At 45.4% G+C, this 22,629-nt stretch overlaps 1 protein-coding gene across 1 annotated transcript in view; it reads right to left on the bottom strand.

Moving 5' to 3' along the window:
* The window catches only part of LOC112559655 (protein Fe65 homolog), a 41,862-nt gene extending 21,590 nt beyond the window's left edge, over nt 1-20,272 (bottom strand). The window contains exons 1-6 of the mRNA XM_025230990.1: nt 18,706-20,272; nt 11,087-11,255; nt 10,044-10,469; nt 9,498-9,678; nt 7,948-8,023; nt 426-556 (exon numbers count right to left, since the gene is read on the bottom strand). Coding sequence (XP_025086775.1) covers nt 426-556; nt 7,948-8,023; nt 9,498-9,678; nt 10,044-10,469; nt 11,087-11,255; nt 18,706-18,865 — 1,143 coding nt within the window. The 5' untranslated portion in view covers nt 18,866-20,272. The remainder of the gene's footprint in view (nt 1-425; nt 557-7,947; nt 8,024-9,497; nt 9,679-10,043; nt 10,470-11,086; nt 11,256-18,705) is intronic.
* Between the last annotated feature and the right edge of the window lie 2,357 nt (nt 20,273-22,629).

Here is a 22,629-nt window from a genome sequence, read left to right as displayed (position 1 = left end):
CTGTTTGCTGGAGATTTATGGCGGCGCCAATATTGAATCAACAAAGCCTGCATGTAGTCGGCTGGGATGCTTGTCCCGTAAACCGTGTCTTTAAAAAAAAAATCAAATACTCGTTTGTTTCCACCCAACTACAGCAACAGACGACACAACATTCTGTCTCTGCCATACACAGCCAATCAACTCCCGACACCTGCCTCACTAAGTCTATCCCTTCATTCCCTCGACAATAGAAAACATATCCGCCAGACTATCAGATTAGGTCTCATACTCACTCCCATCCCTGAAACTACACCCACCCACGCACTCTCAATTACAAAATGATGGTCAAAGGGTTTTCCTCAGTTTACTCGGAAGCTTTTAGCTCTGGGTATTGTTGTGCGTGAGGACTGAAGGTGGAGCTGCAGGCTGTCAGTGGCCTGACTTACCGTGTCGCTGTTCAGTGAGATGGAACGGACGGGCGCTGTGCACACGGTGGGTCCATCTGGCGGAGCCGGGGGCGGGGGGTCTCGCTGTATGGTGCCGCTCTTGATGTGCCAGTAGTAGGGGCCGTCCTCGTCTGCAACACAACGTAAAGCAGGTGACCAGTGCCCCCATTCCTCCACTTCCCTCCCCCTCCCGCCACGTGCCAAGCATCTAGCGGTAACTGGTCTGGAACTCGAGTTGAGGCTGCAGCCCCAGTGACAGGCAGACGATGACCAGCCAAGTCTTTCGTGCTGCCACCCGTATACCCGGCATGGACGCGATGAAGGTTCATGTGCCGCTGCTAGTCACGCTCAATACGGTCACATACAGTCCGCAGGACAGAGGGTTAACCGACCTATAAGTGGATTACAGCTGCGACAATGGAACCCAGTGTAGACCGTCACAACACGCGTTACATACAAGATGACAAACTCCTACTTAAACGTTTACTTCGGCGCAAAGCTTGTTTTTCTGTTTTAAATCACTGGCTCGAGATCAGTGCAAAGTACTGTTCACTCTACGGTAGCTGAATAGCTGTACTCCGTTCTCGAGATCCACAGAGAAATGAAACGAATGACGTCAAGATTGTCCAGTGATAACGCCTCATAAACACCCCAGCTCTCCCACAAACTTATCCATGTACAATCCTGACGTCGGTGTCTTTGACCTGTTTCTGTGCATGTTTATATTAAAAAGGCCTCTCTCTCGATAATGGAAAGAAAGTGTTCCCCTACATTTGGGAAATAATATTTTGTATTGAGGTCTGCCCAATCATTCAAAAAATAAATAGTAATAATAACGAACTTTGTTATAGTCGACCTGAAGAAAGTGAAACGCAAACAAAACTGGTTTCATCACAGCCAATTCGCTCTTCAGACCACCACCCACTCCACCCTGCTGCGCATTCTCCTTGATATGCAGCATATGGCGAAATGAATGGGTGGCTTGTCAACACATCCACTCCACTGAAGAACTCTTTCCCTTTTCAAACTGATCAATTCCTGCCGATGGTTCCGCCACTTCTCGCGAAGAATTTCATCGCATTAGAACTCTCGAGGTTTTTCGATCACTGAAACGTGTCACGCTCTTTGTGACACGTGACCTGGGTGAAAATAAACAAACAAACGAGGGTAATGACGCTTGGAGAGTCAGGAGAGTCTGGAGAAGGGGTTTAAAATGATCTTTCACTCAGACCCTAACACAGACACAACGACGCTCACAGTGCGCACATCTTACAAAATATATTTTTTTCTCTTTAACACTTTTTATTTTCTTTTTCATTTCTATTTTTATTTTTTCTTCCTTCACTTTTTGTTACAACACGTGTTTCATATATTTAGTTTTACAATCCTCCAGCTGGACGTCCCTGTGTCCATCTCTCTTAGTCTATTGTAATGAAAACAGAAATTAAGCAGAAACCAAGACCCTTGCTCTTCCTATATTCCATCTTTCTGGCAGACCCTACTCTGCGACAGTAACTCCTAATCAAGCGAAGCCCCCTGAAATCAATAACCAATTACGACAGTGCTTTACATTCATTACGAACTCGGACAGCAAGTCACTACAGGCGACACGCAACGCTTGCCGCCAGCCCTCCATCCTTTGTCACGCGGCCCCCAAACTGTTCGGGCCGCATCAGCATAAGCCCTCAAACAATTTCTCGTCAACCTCATCATCGATAGAAGGTAGGCTGGCTGGCTACAGGAGGAAGGACGGGAGCCCACTCTGCCTAGCCACGCCGCCGTGTAATGATAGTCTCCCCATCAACCTCCTTGCTGGCCCGTGCCGGCGCCCCTTGACCTCACATGTACTTAGACCCAGGCACAAGATGCTTCACATTTGACTGGCTACACCAGACATCGATCAGTGTGAGGTCGATGTAAATGCACGTTATCCCACCCACCCTACCCTACCCACCCCACAACAACTCGCCTTACTAAGGCTTTTCTCTTGTCCCTTAAAGTCGCCCATGTCGCACGTACGGTCTCAAGGAACTGAGCTTCACAAGAGACGCAAACTTCTTATTCACTTTCTCCCCCATACCACACCCCTATTTTCAAAATTTGTATCTTATTTATTGTCTATTTTCCTTTTAATTTTAAGGTGACAGCACACTGTAGAAAAAAAGCTGCTTTAAAGATTTTTAATAACATTTCGTGATTCGTGATCAGTCACGAAATGATATTAAAAATCTGTAAAATAATTTATTTTTCTAGATTGTACTGTCACCTTAAATTTCGAACACCAAAAACATCTAGGGCACGTCTTTCACTAACTTTCTACTTGTGCCATTTTTAGGTTCACATTTTAGAAGACTAGTTTCTTTTTTCGTGACATTTTCTCTTCCTAGAGCCTGCTCTTTCCTCCAGGAATCACGATGGGAACTGCTGCCGCAGCTGGAGTATTTCCGGTGAGACAAGGTTTAAGGGATAAAAGCCTGAGAAGGTCCAATCATTCGCCACTCAAAGGCCCTGCAAGTGGCTTCAATCTGGGCCCTCAGACTCAGTCTGTGGCGACCGCATTTACACGTCCAGGACCCGGCGACACCAGAAACGCCACCAATATCGTTTCCAGTGTCCTCATTCATCTGTTCTAATTCATGCATCTCTGCTGACCTGACACAGGTGCCGGAACCTTTCTCGATAGAGAAACACTCACAGGCGTCAGTCTCAGCTCTGAGACGGGTAATTAGCACATCCAGCTGAGCTCCCCTCCCCCATTTTTTATGGAAGAACAATATGCCATGACTGACGTTCTCGTCGCCATCTTCCATGTCTAATGGACTGCTGATTCAGGTTCCGTGATCTGGCAAGTGAAAGGACAACCCTCGATCTGCCCAAAAAATGTTGACTGAATGTTTATCGAATTGCACTAGTAAATACACATTTTTTCAAATTAAATCGTAAAAAGAGCTTTTAATAACCGATTCAAAAAAACCGTAAAACCATTTTCAAAACATGAAGTTTATTGAGCTCTTCAAATTCAATGTTGATAGATTCCCCAATACACATCAGTGCATCAAACCCGTACTTTTCTGTAGTCTCGTGCCCATTATTTGACCTACTCGGCACCTGAATCAGAAACAGCTAGGGGGTAGACAGCTGTCCACCAACACACATATATCCGTAGTTTTTGTCATCGTCTCACCATCAAACAAGACAAGTGACGCCAGCGACGATCTACGATCTGGTGGTGTTCCACTATCTTCCACTACCCTCCTTTCCCCATCTCTGATGATGATGATGACCTGATGACAACAGTACACGGGATAAGCTGAGCTAAATTTAAAACTTAAGGCAGTTCGGAAGTCTGATGCTTTGGCGTTCTGCCCAGTTAAGAACAACCTTAAAAGACCATACTTCTGCCAAAATTCAAGGAGGAGGCCTGGCTGCAATTATCAAAATTATCAGCGCCCACACCGGGTGACCTTATTTTAGGAGGCAAAAAAGTTCGGTAACTTCCTGTAACACTGTGATCACAGAGGCAGCGACTGCAACAATGGACGGACCATCACGAGGACACACTACATCGACAGCAGCGATGATACGATATAATCCCGCGTCTAGACACAGACGGAGGGCTGACAAATGCAGTCACAGAAGTTGCATTGTTTGCACTGACAAGACTACAGAAGCTGTCCCGAATGCTCCATGCTTGATTGGAAAGCTTTTTAGCTAATGAAATGCAGCATCCACTGATGCTGTCTGTTCAAGGAGAAGATAATCCACCGGGGTCTCCAGACACGGATGTTGGCCCTTGGCCTGCCTATCATCTTTTTACTGAAGACATAGTGAACTTTATGGAGGAGTGTAACAAGCCACAAGCAGGATCGGTAGGTAGTAGAGAACGACTACTTTCGTTTGTAAAAAAAAAAAAAAAAAAAAAAAAAGAGATTACGTCGGATTGACAAAAAAGGGGGGGGGTAACAGCTTCAACTACTCATTACCTACCCTAGATTACGCCGGACTGACAAAAACAGCCAACACATAAAGAAGAAGAAAATATAGCTCCTCTCCCACATTTCCGCCAACAAACTCAGATGCAGTAAGAGTGTAAGAAGCAAAATAGCAATGGCGTGTAACGGGTTAGACTAGCGAAGAAGTCTGTGACCATTTGGCGAGACGACATCTCCATAAATGTTGAATCTGTGGCCATGTGGTACTATGTCATGTTGTGAAGGCCATTTAAGATCACTACTCCGCTACATTACTAGCCTGACTCTTGTCCTAAGTGCAGTGATGGCATCAAGAAAATATCTTCCCACACTCTCTACAAATCTTCACCCAAAGACTGCGCATGCGGCAGGCTGACGGTTTATAGATGTTCAACCTGCTGAACCCGATCTCCTGGATATTTCAGCCTCCTCGCCTACTTCCTTGAATCAACGTGGGCAAGAAGTTAGGTCCACGAGCTGTCGCCTTAATCTTAATGAGAAATCGATGGTTGGGCACAACTAGCCTCTTGTTATCTGCAAGGCAACACGCTGCAGCTCCCAGAGCGAGGCGACGGGCGCGCGAGGCCCCCGCGACTTCCTGCCCCTGGATTTGCAACTAAACGACGCCGCTTTGTCAACACCGTGCCAGAAATCAATTTTCGGCAAGGAAACATTTTTATTGTGAAGGGGAAACCTGCTGTAACGTTAAACTATCGACACCAGGTCTCCTGCCTGGGTGGATGGTTTAGTAGCCCAGAGTGTCCCGTAAACTCGGTGGCCGACGACAATGGATGCCATCCCTCCCCACCTCAGCTGGACCGTCACATGCTCTCTCCCCCGTCCCTGTCCGTGATATGCGCAGTGAACACTTCAAAATAAAACGGGAAGTACGAGGTGGCCCTTGGCCCAGACAGCAACGACGACGCTTCACAATCGATTTCCATTTCTTATTCAGTCGTACTGTCAGGAACATGGAGGTGCAGACGCCTGGCTGGCTGCGTAGCGATGACAGCACTTCAAGAAACAGACGATGAATAACAAGCACTCCCTTCGCCCACCTTCGGTCCGCATTCATTTCACAAACATCAAAATAAAAACAAGGTGGCGGGTCATCACTTTCTTCAGGCGCTACGACTGACCTTTCGATTGTCTGAACAAGCACGTTTGTGACAAAGCTGTATTTCTGTTGAAAACGAAAGACTGACAGTCCAAAGTGCAAAGCTTAGATTCCTTTACCGATTCTCTCTCCTGTTTTCTTACTCCCACACGCGCGCATAATTCTATTTCGCCAAAAACAACTCCAAACAGCAAAAATTAGCGCCCGTCCTCTACTTCACCTGATCCCGCACACAACACTTTCAAAGCCCTGGCCAGCACAAACATAACCCTAACCGATCCTACACTTTAAAATTGACCATAAAAGAACCTTTAACCTCCATTCATCCATTGAATTTCATTAAGGACACGAACATGCGCGCGCGGACATAACACATAAAATACACACAAAAAGGGAGAGAGAACATAGAGAAAGATTAATCATTCAATAGATTTTTCAAAATTCCATTTGTCATTTTTCCCCTCGAATGATACCCTTTTATTAGAGCATTAGAATTAAGTTGTTGTTTTGCTGTTGTGGGTGGGCGAAGGTTCGCTTCTTAACCGATTGTAAGGCTTTCCATTTCTCGCTTTCACTATGATGGTAAGTGAGAGTGATGATGATTCATGGTGGTGACCATCGTTCTTTGCAGATCGAGCCTCCCGCACCCATGCCTACTGTGCTTCCACGCCGTTTGTAGCTGCCAGCCCCCGACAGACTCTCCCATCAACCGCACCGCGTAACCGTCTGAAGCCAGCGACATCCACACCCTCGACGACCAGACGCCACCATTCCGCCGGCGACCACGTGGGCAATGCACTGCTGCGACTTGCCCATCTCATTTCACACGCCAGCAATAGGGTCCTGCGGCTGCCGCATCCAAACCGCAGGCATTCTCTAGACCTTCAGTGTCGGGAGTTTATTCACCGTACGCGGTGACCATCAGCACTGCCAGCACGGCAACTGCGCTTTTCCTCTGAGATGCCGACGCCGATTTCTTCTTCGTAACTTTGAATTGTCCCAATGAACCGAAAGATGATGGGATTGGCACAGACTTGGCACTGACCTTTTCTCCACACCAGACACTATTTATCTCGAGACCAAAGATTACGTCGAATTCATAAATTGTCTAGAGTTCGCCCATCAAGCGACAAGGAAGAGGAATCATGGGGGCGCGCTATAAATTTCCATTAATTAACAAGGCAGACAGAAATGGGGACACAGTGGTAAATTTTCTAGAATTTTATTGGTGACCCACAGCATCCGCAACGAGGCTTGTGAGGCCAGGAAAGCAGCATGAGCACCAGCTAATCACGAAGACAGGGCTCGATCCCAAAGAAATGGATGTTGAGGGGAAGAGAAGGGGTAGAGGGAAAATCTAGAACTTCCGTTGAAAAATGCTGAACAAAAAGACGCACGCGCTGGACCCAGTGCGCCTGACTGCCAAATATACATCTATCACCGTCCACCATTGGGGAAAAAACAGGCTGCAAGACAAACACGATGCGGTGTGTAGCAAAAAAAAAAAAAGAAAGAAAAAGAAAGCCCCAAAACCTGCCACCAAACTAACTATAGTCCAGATTCTGAAAGGGGCTTGTCTGTCGCAGATTCAAGCACTTGCACCATTCAACGCCGCGTTCCTGTCGATTTTAACTAAATAAAATTAATTAAATAAATGCATTACGGTGGAGCAATGCCCGGCGTTTGTAACACATCTGGCTTGGGAAGAAAAGCTTTCTAGAAAAGCTATGAATTTGGCTTTTACTTCGACACGCATCAAGACAACTTTATCGTGGAAAATCTCTTCCAAAGGTCCTTTGCAGGCTGCGACCATCGGTATCTAACCCTGACTTCATCTTCGTTTCGCCGCAACCATGATTGAGAGCCTCAAGGAGATATCTGTATCCCTTTGTACTGAGTCACTGAAGACACCTCTTCCTTTTTAGCGTCTTTCCCAAAAGGAAAAATATTTGAAAGCCACAATGAATGCGTTGAAGCTTACATCATCGCGAATCTTTATTCATACAGAGATGATGTATTTCGGAGTACTTCTGTACATTCAATAATACAGATACATTTAAAGTGTGTGCATACCAACCAACAGCACTGTCGCCTTTGTCATGCATTCCATTCACTATGAAATATATACTTCACTCTCTAAGGACCCTTAAAAAAAAGTCGGTTTTCAGAAAACTACATTAAAAGACACATTAAGAAAAAGAAACCATCTGCCACAAAACTAAAAATGTCAAATACAGAATGCAACTTTTAAAATGAAAATAGGGCTTAGTTCATAATAAAAGGTCAAATTAGTAACACGAAAAAGCTGCGGTGAAATAGGGGCTTTAAAATACCATCCTTCAAAATTTGACTTAAAAAATGTTTTGTCGTTATGGCACTCAAAACGGCAATTCTTCCCTCTCACACATACACACACGGACTGAATGCTACCTACCCTCGTGTTTCTGCCAGCCAGGTGGAAGTGCGTCGGCGTTTTTGACATTCCTTCTCTCTGCATCCACCTCACCTTCCTGTAATGTGATGTTGTGAAACATTCAAATACAATCTGTTAAATGTGACTAATACACGAAAATAATCTATTTATTTACATACTATCAACAAATCTAATTGTGATGCATGTGTGATAGTGGTGGTGGTGGGGAGGAGGACACGGAGCTTGAAACCTATGCTAATTCACAGTTTTCCAGATTCTACCTAAATCTGGCGACACATCACAACCACACATAATAAACATGGACCTGGTGTAAGATGGTGTCAAAGACTTAGGACTTTATTCAGTGCAGGCCATAGCCCTTAACTGTAGAGGATGAGCATAAAAATATAGAAAACATGAAAAAACATCTTTACATAGACAACACAATAAAAAATGTAATTCTGTTTCTTCAATATTCTTACAGCAGGGACAATTTTGACTAATACTTAAGTCTGTTACATCTCTTAATTTATGACCCTCTAGGTTAGTAACACCTAGTCTCAATCAGACTATGGCATTTCTCATCCCTATGTGATTTAGACTGCAAGTAGGAAGACTGGGAGAAACTGCTTTAAAAACAATGACAAAGATAAAAGCGGTCACCACTACTTAGCCTCTCATTTTATTCTTGCTTGTAACAATTTACCAATCTTTGCTTTAATTCCCTAGTGACCTTGTCGTTCACATGATTATTACATAACATTGTGCAAACCTTTCTAGGAAGCCTGCTGTCCGGTAGATGAACTTTTCTTAATACTTTCAGGATTTTATATAACAGTTAATAAATAAAGGATACCTCCCACATTCTCCATAAACCATTATATTTGGTGATTTCAAAGACGCCCCTAACAACTTTTTCAAAGCAAAGGTATGAACCCTTCCAAATATTTCCGTGTCAGCATAAAGTCCCAGATTTCAGAATCATATAGAAGGAAAGGTTGAGTTAGGGTGTCAAAATGATTCAAAAGTAAGGAAGGAGAACGATTGCCAAGCCAACACAATACTTTTAATATCCATATCACTGCCTTGAGGGATTGTATTGCCGAATCCTCTAGTTCCTGTGTAAATGGTGTCAGAGAGAGAGAGAGGAGGGCGATGTGCGAGCGAGGGGAAAGCTTGCGTGGCAGCTTCAGTAGAAACGCTATCTACCCTTAGGGAAACGTAAGGCGTCAAGTCAGGCAAGGGACATCAAGGGTACAGGGTACAAGTGGTCTACTATTTCACTACGCTGAATGAACTCTCAAATGGAAAGACAGATCGCCAGCTGAAAGACATTACAGCTGGAAGAGCTAGCTGTAGAAATCAAACGTGGCGAAGAAATTATGAAGGGCGCAGACAGATCAGGTACAACAGGAAAGCAGAGAGGGGCGCGCACACACACACACGAACGCACAAAAACGAATGTGCGCGCAAGAGATAGGCAAGAGCTAATCAGCGGGGATAACCGTGGAGCAGATGTCCCCCTCCCACTGCCCCAAAGGCCGCGCTCACTCAACCTCAGAGATCCCTACCTCATACACGCTGTCCGGCGTGTCCGGCGTGTAGGCGCTGTGGTCGGCCTTCTTGTCCACGACGGCGTACGGCTCAGCGGTGACCGGTCCGTGCACGTGCGACACGCCATCGTCTGAGCGCGCGTCCGACTGGATGCCGCTATCGTTGGAGTCAGGGGAGTTAATATCTGTCTCCTCAAACCTACACAGTGCACAACAAGCGGACCGCCTCGTTCACAGGAGCAACACTTAGCGTATAACAGCCAAATAAAGCTAGACAATCTTACACATTCATTTTCGTTTCTTCCAATTTTTTTTTTAAAAAAATCTTTCTTTAGTTTCCTTATTTTTCTTAATCTCCTTTTCTCTAGAATGTTTTTCTTCCTTTATTTCCATTTCTGTGTGCTTATATTTATAACTTAAACGTCAGATAAAAAAATTTCATCAGCAGTTCGTTGGGTTTATTAGGTTTTTTTGCGAGGTAAATGGGTGGTAGAATAGGGTTATGAGGGTGTTCTCAATATAAAACATTTTCCTTACGTAGTTAGCTGGTTGCTAGGAACTCACTTGTCTTTCAGTAGCCCTTTATCCTTAGACACGACTGGTGCCTTGTCAACCTCCACATTCGTGGTGGGGGAGTCCAGGGTGTCTTCCACTTCTTCATCCGGGGAGCCCGGGTGGCTGACGTCCGCCTCCCGCTCTCTAGCCTGCGCCTCCAGCATGGCCAGATATCCCAAGATGCCTCGCCCTTTCTTGCTCCCCTCCCCGCCGCGGCCGCCTACGTACACCGCCTCCTCCCGCACATCCTCCTTGCTGCTGAGCAGGTTGTGCTGCATCTCGTCGTCGTCATCCTCGACGACGCTGGAGTCATCGTCATCATCGACATCAGTGTCATCGTCGTCCTCGTCATCATCGTCTCCGGAAGAGTTCAGCTTCCGTAGAATAAAGGAACGGTCGGGGCTGGAAGGCGTGGCTTCCGCTGATGAGTAGTCGCTGAAACAAATGATGCAGACGATGTTGTACACGTCCTAGACTATCAGGCAGTTGTATTTCGCTGCCACGAAACAACATGTCTCCACTCTTAACATTCAAAATCTAAACAGGTGTAAAATTTTCTGATTTTTCAGCACAATTATTCATATCCTGGGCAAATAATCCCCATTTAAGGCTACATCACAGCAAAGCAGTAAACAGGTGCCATATGAAGAGAGAGAGAGAAACAGTTTGCTCGAGACGAGATCTGAACCAGGACGTCACATCATTGCTGTATTCATGAAAAGTTTTTAACTGGCATCATCAGGCCACCTGAGCTTATTTTTGTGATATTACATACAATATTATCTCCAAAACACCATTTCGGTGGTAAAAATAAAAAAAGATGAGGAAATATGAAAAACAAATCATGATCACTTGTTGCAAAAAAGTAAACCCCAATAAAATATACCGATAAAAAGACGGGAATAAAATTAATGTTCATGGCTGGATGAAAACAACTGTCTTCAAAACTTTGTGCTCTTGAAGCACATGTAAAACTTACTGGTGGGGTAAGAGATGGGGAAAGGAGAGAGTGTTATCGCATTTAAAACGCCATCATCCGAGAGTTGTCGTACCTGTTAGGGTAGTCTTGGTGGTCAGCCGGATGGATATCGTCGCTGTTGAGTGAGAGTTTGTCGATCGTCAGATGACCGTTGTTGGTAGTCGCCTCTTTCAGGTTGAAGTTGACCTGGTCCTCAAAGCAGTAGTTAGGGTTGGCAAAGCTTAGATACGTTGACTCCGGATCTGCAACACACACAAATGCGAGTTTCTATGAATTGATTTCCCCTTCTTGCTATTTCTAAACGTTGAAGACACTTTCTAAAACCCTGATTTTCGTCCACAGCCAGTCTTATTCCGCAAAACACGCACACAGGGAGGGGCGACGGAATAAAACATTTTTAGACAATGTATATAAGTGTGTGTGTGTGCGAGCGTTCCGGTAAATGCCAGCTGATAGTTTTGAATGTGGTTTAGCCAGCGAGATGCTCCTGACAACTGTGGACATGCTCTGCTGCACGATGTAACCCCAGGTTAACAAGGAAAAGCAATCCACCCCCGCACACATTAAAACACGACAAGACCACAGCTCCGGTGGCGGACGTCAAACGATAAGACTGGCGCGGTCCCTTTCCATGCTAATACCCTGTTAAAACGCCGGAATGCCGCGAGACAGCCGACAAGTCTGCGACGGCTGGAAGTGAAACACGTGGTTATCGCGTTTCACGGACTTGAAAGGATTCTCCCCTGCGGATGGCGGTGATGTATATCATAACAAAGGGCTTTAGCAAGCCAGTCACTTTCTATTAATGACCAACTGCGCATGTGCAAACATCGAAATCAATGCTGGCGTGAAAGGCACGGCAGCGCCCACCCTGCCCACCCCCGCAAGATCTTCACGAGACAAACGCCGATCGATCCTCTACAAACCCGTTTAGACGTTGCGTCTTGTTCTGTCAGACCTGATAATGTGACAGAAGAACACTTATTATTAGTATAAAAACTTTCTTCCGTGGTGGGGAGGGGGACACAAAATACACGAACACGTTCCATGTCTTGAAAAATGGTAGAGAAGATGTGAGGTAGGTAAGGGCTTTAAAGGATGGTATGAAGAAAGCAAAAACAAGCAAACAAAACAAAAAGTCATAACAGAAGCATCAATTACTCCTGGTATACTTTTCAGACGTCCAAGCATCTAGACGGATACGGTTATCTGTATCTTCAATCGGTCAAAACAGTGCGCTGATGATAGTTCTGTGCGTGGGTGGCTAACAGGAAAGACAGGAAAACACACAAGCGCAGCTGCTTTAGACAAAAACACCGACAAGCGCCATGTCCTTGACAGGATGCGTTGACTGGTACTCATTTCTGTATTTTGGAAACGAATGCAAGTTAGTGGAAACATGTCATCGCTGTTTCATATCCAAGATAATGTAGAACGTCTTTGAAAGAGTATTAACCAAAGATCAAATACTACGAACGAAAGTCAACACGGAGAAAATGGTGCACAAATATTTTTTTTAAATCCCTCTCCGCATAAGAAGACCACACCTATCATAAAAGCAAGGGTTATCTGCTATGGAAATAGGATGTCTCGCGCGCGATGTAGTCACACAGGAGTCCAAGGGCAAGGGCAGGCTAGGTCAAGGTGCCATCCGCTCCTTGTCCCGTAAACGGTCAATTTGCAAGTCTGAGAGTCCTTTCTGCAGACGATCGCATCGTTGCAGGGTTTACAGAGCAATATCAACATTGCCGCAATACGATACAACCTTCAGGGGTTACCAGATTCTATCGACGGCGATTCTCTTCCTTCCTTTCTTTAAATTTATTTTTCAGTCTAAACGAAGTTTGGTGTGAGAGAGCTCACAGAACTGTTCTGAACACAGTCACCAACGGAACTGACATTTAGATACATGTTAATGAGTAACATAAAAATCGACTCTCTTTAAATTATTTTCTACTTTAAATGAACATCGTAGCTGTGTCATCTTGCTCCATTTGAAAAAAAAAAGCAAAAAGAGGTTAAAGACTTTTAAATCAAATACATACTCCCAAATGTAGAGTACTTCCCATCCATAAAATACAAGACGTTTAATATCTCCCGTTATAATTGAGGAAGAAATGTCACATATTAAAATGAAATGTATTAGATTTTTTTTTAATTAAGGGGGATTTTATCCAGGTGGCAAAACAACATTTAAACCGCTGTAAATAAGTTATAATGATTTTGATCTTGAGTAAAGATGTCAAGAAACTGGTTAAATTATTGTTGTCCTGTTTTGCATGCGTGTACAACTGTATCAGACATCTAATACATCAAAAATAGCAACTTTCGATGTGTGATTTACTGCAAAATGCCATGCGGTGAGACCGACGACCGAAACTTTGTATATTTCCAGACACCAGAGCGTCTTCCTTTACAGCCTTCATTTTGTTAACGTGATGTGGAGGTCTCACGCGAGCTACGTGATTTCTGTACAATAGCAAATAATGAACACGTGACCATGGCTGGAAAATTCGTGAGACAATCACATAGATAAATCAACATTGTTTTTGTTTTCTTTGGTTTTTTTTTTTTTTTTGCCTTTTGTTTTGTTTGTGTGTTTTGTTTTTTGTTTTGTTGTTGTTGTTGTTGTTTTTTTTATTTTTTTTTTTTTTTTGGGGGGGCACACAAATCGACGTTGCTGGGTATTATTGGAAAATGGTTCATCAATTTCAGTTTCGACGTAGGCGACACGTAATGTTCCAAAACGAGACGAGATAAATTTTTATTGCCATACTATGGATTCTGCCTTCGATCCATCATCTGCAGTGTGACTCCATTCATATAAACTTGCATCACATGAAATAGAGAAAAAATAATCATGGCAGCAATAATATATACCTGCAATGTGTGTGTGCTTGAATCCATCAGGTGGCTACGGACAAAGCAGCCCTTCCCCCCCCCCCCCCCCACACCTCCCAATGTCATTCCAGCATCACTAAGCCGATCCTCCCGCACCGTTCCCTCCCGACATGCCTTGTTTGCTTCTGGCGTGACACACGGCTTCCATTAAATAATGTTTCTGCGTTGACTTTGCCCCACAAAATTGTTTCGCATTAAACCGCCGCCCAAAAGCCGCACGCATGGCGATAACTTTGAGCTCAGACGCGGACCTGACCCTCGTAAAGACAGAATCGACACAAATCGGCCCGGTCGTGCTGCAAAAACAGGCCGGCCACGGTTTGAAGCCATCTTGTGTGCCAGTCGTTAACTCCCAACGACCGGATTGCTGCTGCCGGTGGAGGCGGTGGTACGGAGGTGGACTTTGCAATCTCTCTCTCTGGACGCCCACAACCCCAAAAAGTGACAAGTAGAAAGAAGGGACAAGAGAAGCAGACGACCTAACATCCCTACAGACGATGGCCGCAGGCAGCACTGGCGGTACCACAGCATGCTTCAAGGCACCGGCATTGTCCTGTCAACCAACAGCACCGTCCACCTGGCCAGACAGCGGAAAGTCGTCGAAAATGAGAAAGTGGAGAGAGAAAAAGAAAAGAGAAAGACGCTGTGAAGACGGAACCCTGCTTGGACAGTAATAGAAACAGATTAAGAAAATCTCCAATGCCTCTAAACTCAAGGTAAACGCCATACTTCGAAAAACACATTCAGCTCGAGGTTCAACCTCCAAGCAACATCGAATTTCATACAAAGGTGGTAATTCTCTTGTCGTCGTATTAGGTTTATTCCACTTTAAAACAACAAAAGCTTATTTAATATTACATAAATTTTCATATCCAAATGGATGAAGGTACAAGCAGGCATACGTTCTGTGATCTAATAACTCTGCACTTTCAGACATGATGTTTGTTTTTCCTTTCAATAACAGGAGGATTTTTACCACTGTCTGATCCCAAAATGACCAGGCCAGAAAAAGATGGGAAAAGAAGAGCCTAGAGAAGACACACGGTTTTCTGTGAACCACGGTTAAATCTTAAGGACAACAAGATGAAGCGGCACGCAAACTGGTTCTGTCCACAAGCAAAGCCAAGGCGCCAACAGCACATCATGAAAAGAAAGAGAGCAGACGCTCTATTTAATGTGTGTCTGTGTGTACGTGTGTGCGCGCGTCGCCACCTCACGGTTTTAAGACCATCCAATATGTCTGGGATGTGCAGTAAGAGAGGCTGAACGGACCAGTCTTAGCATCGATTTCAGCCTTATGGCAGTTTCAAGGAGGACGCCGGCCTTGCAGGATTTCACGAATCTCGAATCGTGTCCAGACTAATCCAGCGCTGCAGCTGCCTGTCTCTTGCTACGACAGCCGCCATGTCTACCTTGTCTCGCCAGTGAAGGAGCTGGAAGTGGAGGAGGAAGATGAGGAGGAGGAGTTGGTGGCGGAGGACGAAAGTGCGGCGCAGATGGGGGATAAATCTCTCACAAAGGCCAATAACTCGACTCAATCAGCATACATCATTGCTGGCCTCTTCTGAAAGATTATTGACTGAGCGAAGCCGGTGCAAAATGTCGTTACTCCCACCCACCCCGGTCCCCATCCTCGTTCTGCCACGCACTCTCTCATCTCCGTCGATTGTTGTCGAAATTGGAGACAAAGTTGATGTGAATACCAAACGATCTCCGAGAATCGACGCTAAGAGATGAAAGCACAACGTATTCCACCAGCTCGCAGCCAAGATGTCCCAGGATCTTGGAGGGCCTGACTCCGATGAATATTTCAAGAACATGGCGCACAAAGAACTCCACGTCTTACGTAGCAGAAAGCCAAAACGGAAACAGCAGTGATTACTGTTGCATTGTCACAGGAAGGAACCAGCGCGGTTCATGAATGCACGAACACGACCCACACGCCCGACTGTGTGTGTAGAGAGTATGCAAGCTAGAGAACGAAGGAGACTTCCTGTATTTGTATATGTGTGTGTGTATATATGTCAACATGCGGCTCTGGGATTGGACGGAAGACTTATGGTCTCTCGTGACATCCCTGTCCACACACAGCTGTCGTACACACACCAGGGATAAGATTGCAGTTAACGTGGATGGCAATGATGATAATGATGGCGCACAATTAAAATAAATAAAACGGTTTATAGTGTACTTCAATAAAAAAAAAAATCGTCATCAGCTGCATTATCTTATATAGTACATTTCCCATTCAGTACCAAAGTGCATAGTTAATAAACGAGCATACATACAAAACACGCATTCACAAAGAGCAAAGACACGGTCAGATATGATTACATACGTATATACCCAAGACCTGATCAGAAATAAACCACATACTCCTACTAACCTCCTAGCAATTTTTTTTTTGCAATTTTTGGTATGTTTACTGCGAATATCCCATTACAGCTTGTTAAATATGTGTCTCCGCTGTTGTTCGATCACTGGTGACCTCTAGATATTTCTAGATGTGGAGACGCCGTCTGCTGATTTCGTCCCTCTGCCATCCTTGACCTTTACACGGTGTTTGTTATGATCCATTGTCGTCCTCCCTAGTGCTTTTCCTCCCTCTTTCCCAGTTACCTCTCTTTGACGTCTGACCTAGAGGCCATCTATCCAACCCACGTGTGCTGTTTTCCAGTTTTGGTCTGGAACCCAAATCAGAGCTCTTCTGGTTTTTGTAGCGCACGGTGGACCCTGATTAATTCTCCTGAACTCTCTTCTTCGCTTTCTGAGAACACAATATTCCATCACTAAGTGGTGGTCAAAGTATCCACCTGTTTCCGAAGAGCAACGTTAGCATCCTGTATCAGAAATGCACCATCTCGCCCTCGATGGATGTACGGATGGCTATTTGAATCCATCAGATTTTTTTTTTCCAAGTCCTATCGGAAGGTTATTGAGAGCATTGATCTTGCTGAACATTTCCCCGTTGTCGCTTCTCTGCCTTTCGTTCTCTTTGTGTGACCGCCTCAGCCCTGTTGCTGTCACTGTTAATTTCTGCATTTAAATCGCCAAGAAGCAATGCAATGTCCTTGTTTTAAATGATGCCACCGTCACTCGACATCCCCACCCCACCCCGCCTGCCAACCCCAGCCTCCCCCACAACCCCGACCTTTCCTCTGCTCTCCTCCTCTTCCATTGTGAGTGGGCAGAATCCGTCATCGTGACATTTAAGAATCTTCTTAACAGAATATTCTTGTCCAAAGTATATTTTTAACCGCCATACAAACATCTGCATTACTTAGTCACAAACGTGGCCAATCAATGCAAAAAGCCTCTTTAATGGGACAGCCACAAGAAGCATGGTCTTAAACCAAGAAAGTTTAATTCCGTCAGGTTAATAACAAAAAAGGTTTTCCTGTTTTCACCTGACTCTTATTTCGACAGGGTTCTCGAGTTCCACGCATCTTGGCAAGGGGAGAATGCGGGTGGAGAGGTGAGATGTAATTAGGAAATAGCAAGCTTAGCTAAATACAACCGACATTTTTTTTTCTAGTGCTTATCCAGAATTCGTCATTTAAAATATCTCATCGACACCAGGCCGCTCATCTTCGCTGTCAGTTATGCACTATTTTCTAATTATTTTTGAAGTTTGGTATTTTCTGCCTGTTTTCCTCTGTAAATTGACATTACCGATGTTGACTTGATCACACAAGACACAGACGTGCAGGAAACAACTTGTAGAAAGACTAGTAGAAGTCGCTTGGTATCGTAAGAAAATGCATGCACTCGTCTAAAAAATAAACTGCATAAGTACAGAACAATAAAAATAAGATACTTTTCAGCTAGGTTTAATTAAGAGCACTTAATTAATAAGTTAATGTAGACCCTAACCTTGTGGTTTCCGCCGGATAAGGAGACAGGCGATACTGCAACAGGCGTTTGGTAAGGTAATGCATTCGCCCTGTGTCTTACCCACACCCACAGAACTAAAACGGAGACCTGACACCCGAGGAACCGGACCTTAACGGCAGTTAAAGAATTTAGTTGAAGCTGAAGTTAAAAGTCTTATACTTACGGAATAATGAACGGAAACGAGCCGTTAAATCACAGCATCCGTCGACAAGAATGCAAAGATCATAGTCCCGGCGGTCGGGAAGGGGGAAAAGGGAAACGACGACGATGACGATCATGATGGGGGAAAAGCGTTTAACCACACTTTGCTTGCTAAACGCACTCTAAACGTTTGCTTAATTATGCATTGAGGAGGAATGCTTTTCCAGTGTTCAACTTAACCATTTAAATTCAAAGTGTACATTAGTATACTGTATTTTTCTGTCGACTCGCTTTGTCCCAGGACTATTAATGGTGGTTTAAAAAAAAAATACTTGTCGTCCCCACCAAAAACTGCAACATTTCAACCAGACTTGCTCTTACAACTCACTGTCACTTTATGTCCGGTTTACTTATAAGCTCCCCTCAACCGGTTCCCAGAGGGATGCGATTAGAGAGCGAGACCAACTATGACCAACCATGTCCACCACATCACACAGGCATCAACACATTAAGCAAGCCTGTTCTGGTCTGGCGATGGAACAAAAAAAGAATATAAACAAGACGACGAATCTTCCTAATCAACAGGTTAGCTCTTCAAGAAATATAAGCCATGAATTTAAAAAAATATGTTAAAGAGACACATTCCAAAAAAAATATGGACCTTACGGTAAAAGACTATTGTTGCCATTTGAACATAAGGCCGTCAGCCACGTCACGTGGCAAAAAAAGTGTCTACTTCCGCCGGATGTGCCTTACCTTCCAAAGGATTGTGATGAAGGATGTAGTTACTCTCCCACTTCCTCAGCTTCCGATACAGCGTCCCATACCTAAAAAGGTTGAAGCTGAACTTGCGATTCTTTTGCCGTCGGAGGTAAAGCGCGTGCGAACTGGGCCTCTTCGCCGCCTGCTGCGTCATCTGGGCATTCGTTCACATCGTCCTCCGCGACATCATTGCCGTCTTTCGTAGAGCCTGATCTCACCCGCACCTGCCCGCGCCAAGCGCGCGTCCTCTACATAGCGTCCCACACCGCGGAGCCGGGCGTCCCGCCGGCCTCTTCACCTCCCGCCTCCTAGATAGACGCACCATCCTCTCCGCAGCTCCCTCACACATCATAGCTCCTCTACAAGACCTGCCGTGAAAATAACTCCACTCTCGGCGTCACCCCGCAACGATAATCAGATCTCTAAAAGGAAGAGAGAAAAAATGTAGATAGGATACTTTTTGTTCTCACAGAAAGATGTTCGACTGTTTGTCCTCGAAGAAAGACGCCTGGCTGGAAAAAAGAGAATTGTGACACTGATGCAGGCTATCCTGGAGTCACACGTTGCACAGAACAAAACTCGTCACCCGGTGACCTGAGAGCAACAAGTCAGGAAGCCAGCCAACTTGTTGCTCACCAGAGAGGAGGGGGAGAGGAGAAAGGCGCGGTCAACTTTCACTACTAGCTGCAGCAGACAAACTTCGCGCTGCACCCAGGATGGGCAAGCAGTAGCCGACCAGCGCAGGAAGTAACTTCCATTGATGAGGATGCCTCACGGAAACAATATGCACACGTGACAACGCCTTGGCCGTACACCGCCTGGATGTGGCCGAGGGGTGGATAGAGGTGGCAACAGAGTCGCAGGAAAGCAATCGATTATGAGATGGGGGGAGGGGAAGAGTGATCGATAGACAGGGGAGACAGAAAACTCAAGAGAGAGAAGTTGGGCGGTGGGGTGTGTGTAGGGGGGAGAGCGGCTACTCGGCTCCTGACTACACACGGCGTGCGGCCACTTCACAGGCGTCGCGCCGCGTCCCCCTTTAGCTGCTGTTTTCCTTGTCCCGTCCAGTCTTCTGGCACCACAAAGCTGCTAGTGAAGCTATCCACCTCGCGCCTCTCCGGTTGCTAGCGGTCAGCGTCCTCCCAGTCGTATTTGCGGCTTAGTCTAGCCTAAGAAGACGCGGAGGTCTCCCACCGGCTCACCAGCTTTTGGAGTTGGCTTCTCGCGTCTTGTTGTCACCCGCAAGCTCTGCGCGTCACACCCGGATTAAGGGGGTTAGCATGAGCAGACTTGGCAGGTGCTGCTCCTGTCAACACGCACGCTGCGAGCGAGGAATAGCTAGCTACCTCCGCCATGCTTCTCATAAGCTGGTGCCGTTCACCCGCTAGCTCTTTACTCCGACCTTTTCATTGTAAAGAACTACTTACTGGCATGTAAAACCCGCCATCAGTCGGAACTAAAGGACGGCAGTCACCTCATTCAAACCCTCGTGTAAGCAATCCATCTCTTCTTCTACGTGTATCGTCAATTCCTCTTCCTGCCTGCACACTCTATTTAAAATGCCCCATTTATATCCAGCTCAATTCAAGTCATCTGTTTTAATTTTTTTAATTGAATCAAGATAGTCTGCTGGAAAGTCCTTTCTCCTCCCTTCCGAATTTCCATCAATTTTTTTTTTTAAGGTTCATCATGAGGAATTGATCATCTCATCCAGCTTCGCAGTCGCTAGCTGTTACTTTGTCTCTTCTCCCTTTTCCCCCAACTCTCCTCCCCCCACCTCAATTCTTCTACCATGGCCTACCTTCTCCCGCAAGCCCTTCCCCACCCCCCGGCTGCGCCCAATCTCATCGCCCTCATCTCCCTGCTATGGCCTCGGCGTTCCCCCGGGAAAAAGTTGAAGGAGGGGTTGAGCAAGAGATATGGATGCCCACCCCCTCCACGTCCGCACGGTCACCCTGGACATATAGTTTATCCTCCCCGCGTTCTTCGTCGGCACGGGCCGCTCGTCTGACGGGTGACAGCGCGCCTGAGCCGCCAGCGCCGTCCGTAAACTTCCCGGCTTGCCGCGCACACAGCCGCCGTCAGACAAAACCTCAAGGCTCGGTATTAGGGCTTCGCCGTCAACACACAGGCAGACAAATCATCTTGTGATCTCTTTTCATCAGCGCTCAAAGGAAAAGAAGTTTCTAATCCCTTTTTTTTTCACTAGTCTTCTACCGGCTGCGTGATGTAACTGGGCAGAGACTGGTTCTGGTCCGGAGTGACTCACGTCACGGGCGGCCTCTGCTAGGAGGTCATTAGTGCGGTTTCATTGCACAGACCTCTTTTCCTCTTTCTCCTCCTGGAAGAGATAAGGGTCTTGCTCCCACCCACAGGATCAAGGTGGCCAGCTTGTCGGCGCCTGCCGGTCCCTTGGGCGCCATGAAAGCGAGTAACTGCTTCTTCCCCCTTAGTTACGACTGAGCGGCGCTGCTAGTGTCGCACACAGTGCGCCATCATCCTGATAATATCATTTTTATACCAACATGGCGTGGAATGACGCAAGCCACTAAGCCGCAACATGGCTCCGCCATTTCGTTCTTCCCTAGCATGCCGGCTTCCTTTCCTAACGGGGCTGTGGTAAGTCTTGTAAGAGTGCCGACAAGGGCGGCATGGCCGGACACAGTCGCAAGACGAGGCTGCAACTGAACTCCTGCGAAAGAGGGAAACAATGAAGGCACCTGTGGTTGGAGGCACCACCTGCATAAAATGAATAATAACTGTAGGAGGCAGTTAAGATTAGTCGACAAGCTCTTGATGGATTTTCTGATTTTAAAAAAATCAGAACTGTATGTATTGGCACGCGCGTGGGACAAAGAAAAAAACGTGGGTGGAGGAGGAGAAATTTGAAATTTGAGCAACAGATGAAGGCAGCAATCATAGAAACCTTTTTGATGATCTCTCTCGGCGTCTTTTGCTGGCGCCGAACATTTCAGATGCCGATCATTAAAATAAAATAAACACAAGATGCAATTACTGATGGTATGTTGCAGCTGTCGTAGCAGCAGCAGAAACTGTCGAAGAACAGTGGCGACGGCAGGGTAATTCAAACACAAATTAACCACGACCAGGTTTCTTTCAAGCTCATGCATAGTTGTAGAAAGCGTAAAGCGAGACTACCAACATGTCTGTTTTATGTAGAAGAGTTAAGTTCGATCATTACTTTTGACAGGAAGAGATGAAAAAAAAAAAACACTCACATCGAAATGACTTTTCTTCCATTCTTTATTGAACCCAATATACAGCACCGATAATGCAACCATAAAGAAATCTCACTCTGGAAGAAGGGACCCAGTGGATTAAAGTTCATCCTATCATCACATTCAAAGCAGCCGGCGGTTAAAGTTAGACCCGAAAAAGTTCTTCGTGGAAAGTTTTGTAACATGTTCGTGCGGATTTCCACAACCCAATCAATAGGCCGAAGTCAAAGGAAATGCGAGCCCTCTCTGGGAGCTGTTTATCTACTTTTTTTTTTTTTTTGCGCTGTGTACTCGTGGGTGAAGTTTCCCGACTGGAACTTTTTCTAAACTATTTCTATCGCTAAACAAGCGATAACGGCCACTGTACCACTTCAATGTGCGCCATGTTAGTAGACAGACCGACATGACCATATACAGCTTCTCACGCTGTGAAGGATTGAGAATGAAAATTAATTAATAAGGTTGCTAACCTAACATAATCATATAATAAATTTAAAGTACTTTTGAAATAAACTAAACGAGAGGAAATATGGGGATCCTTCACTCATCCATTACTCAGAACTGTAACGAACCATAAAATTAATAATCAAGTAAAAGTCTAAGGGTTACAAAACAAATGCACAAACTGTAAAGAAGGTAGCAAAACATACAAACACCAGGTTTTAAAAGACAAAAACAA

Source organism: Pomacea canaliculata, linkage group LG3, assembly GCF_003073045.1.
Source record: "Pomacea canaliculata isolate SZHN2017 linkage group LG3, ASM307304v1, whole genome shotgun sequence".
NCBI lineage: Eukaryota > Metazoa > Mollusca > Gastropoda > Architaenioglossa > Ampullariidae > Pomacea > Pomacea canaliculata.
The sequence above is the reverse complement of the archived record's forward strand: the minus strand, read 5'-3'. Positions and strand labels throughout refer to the sequence as shown.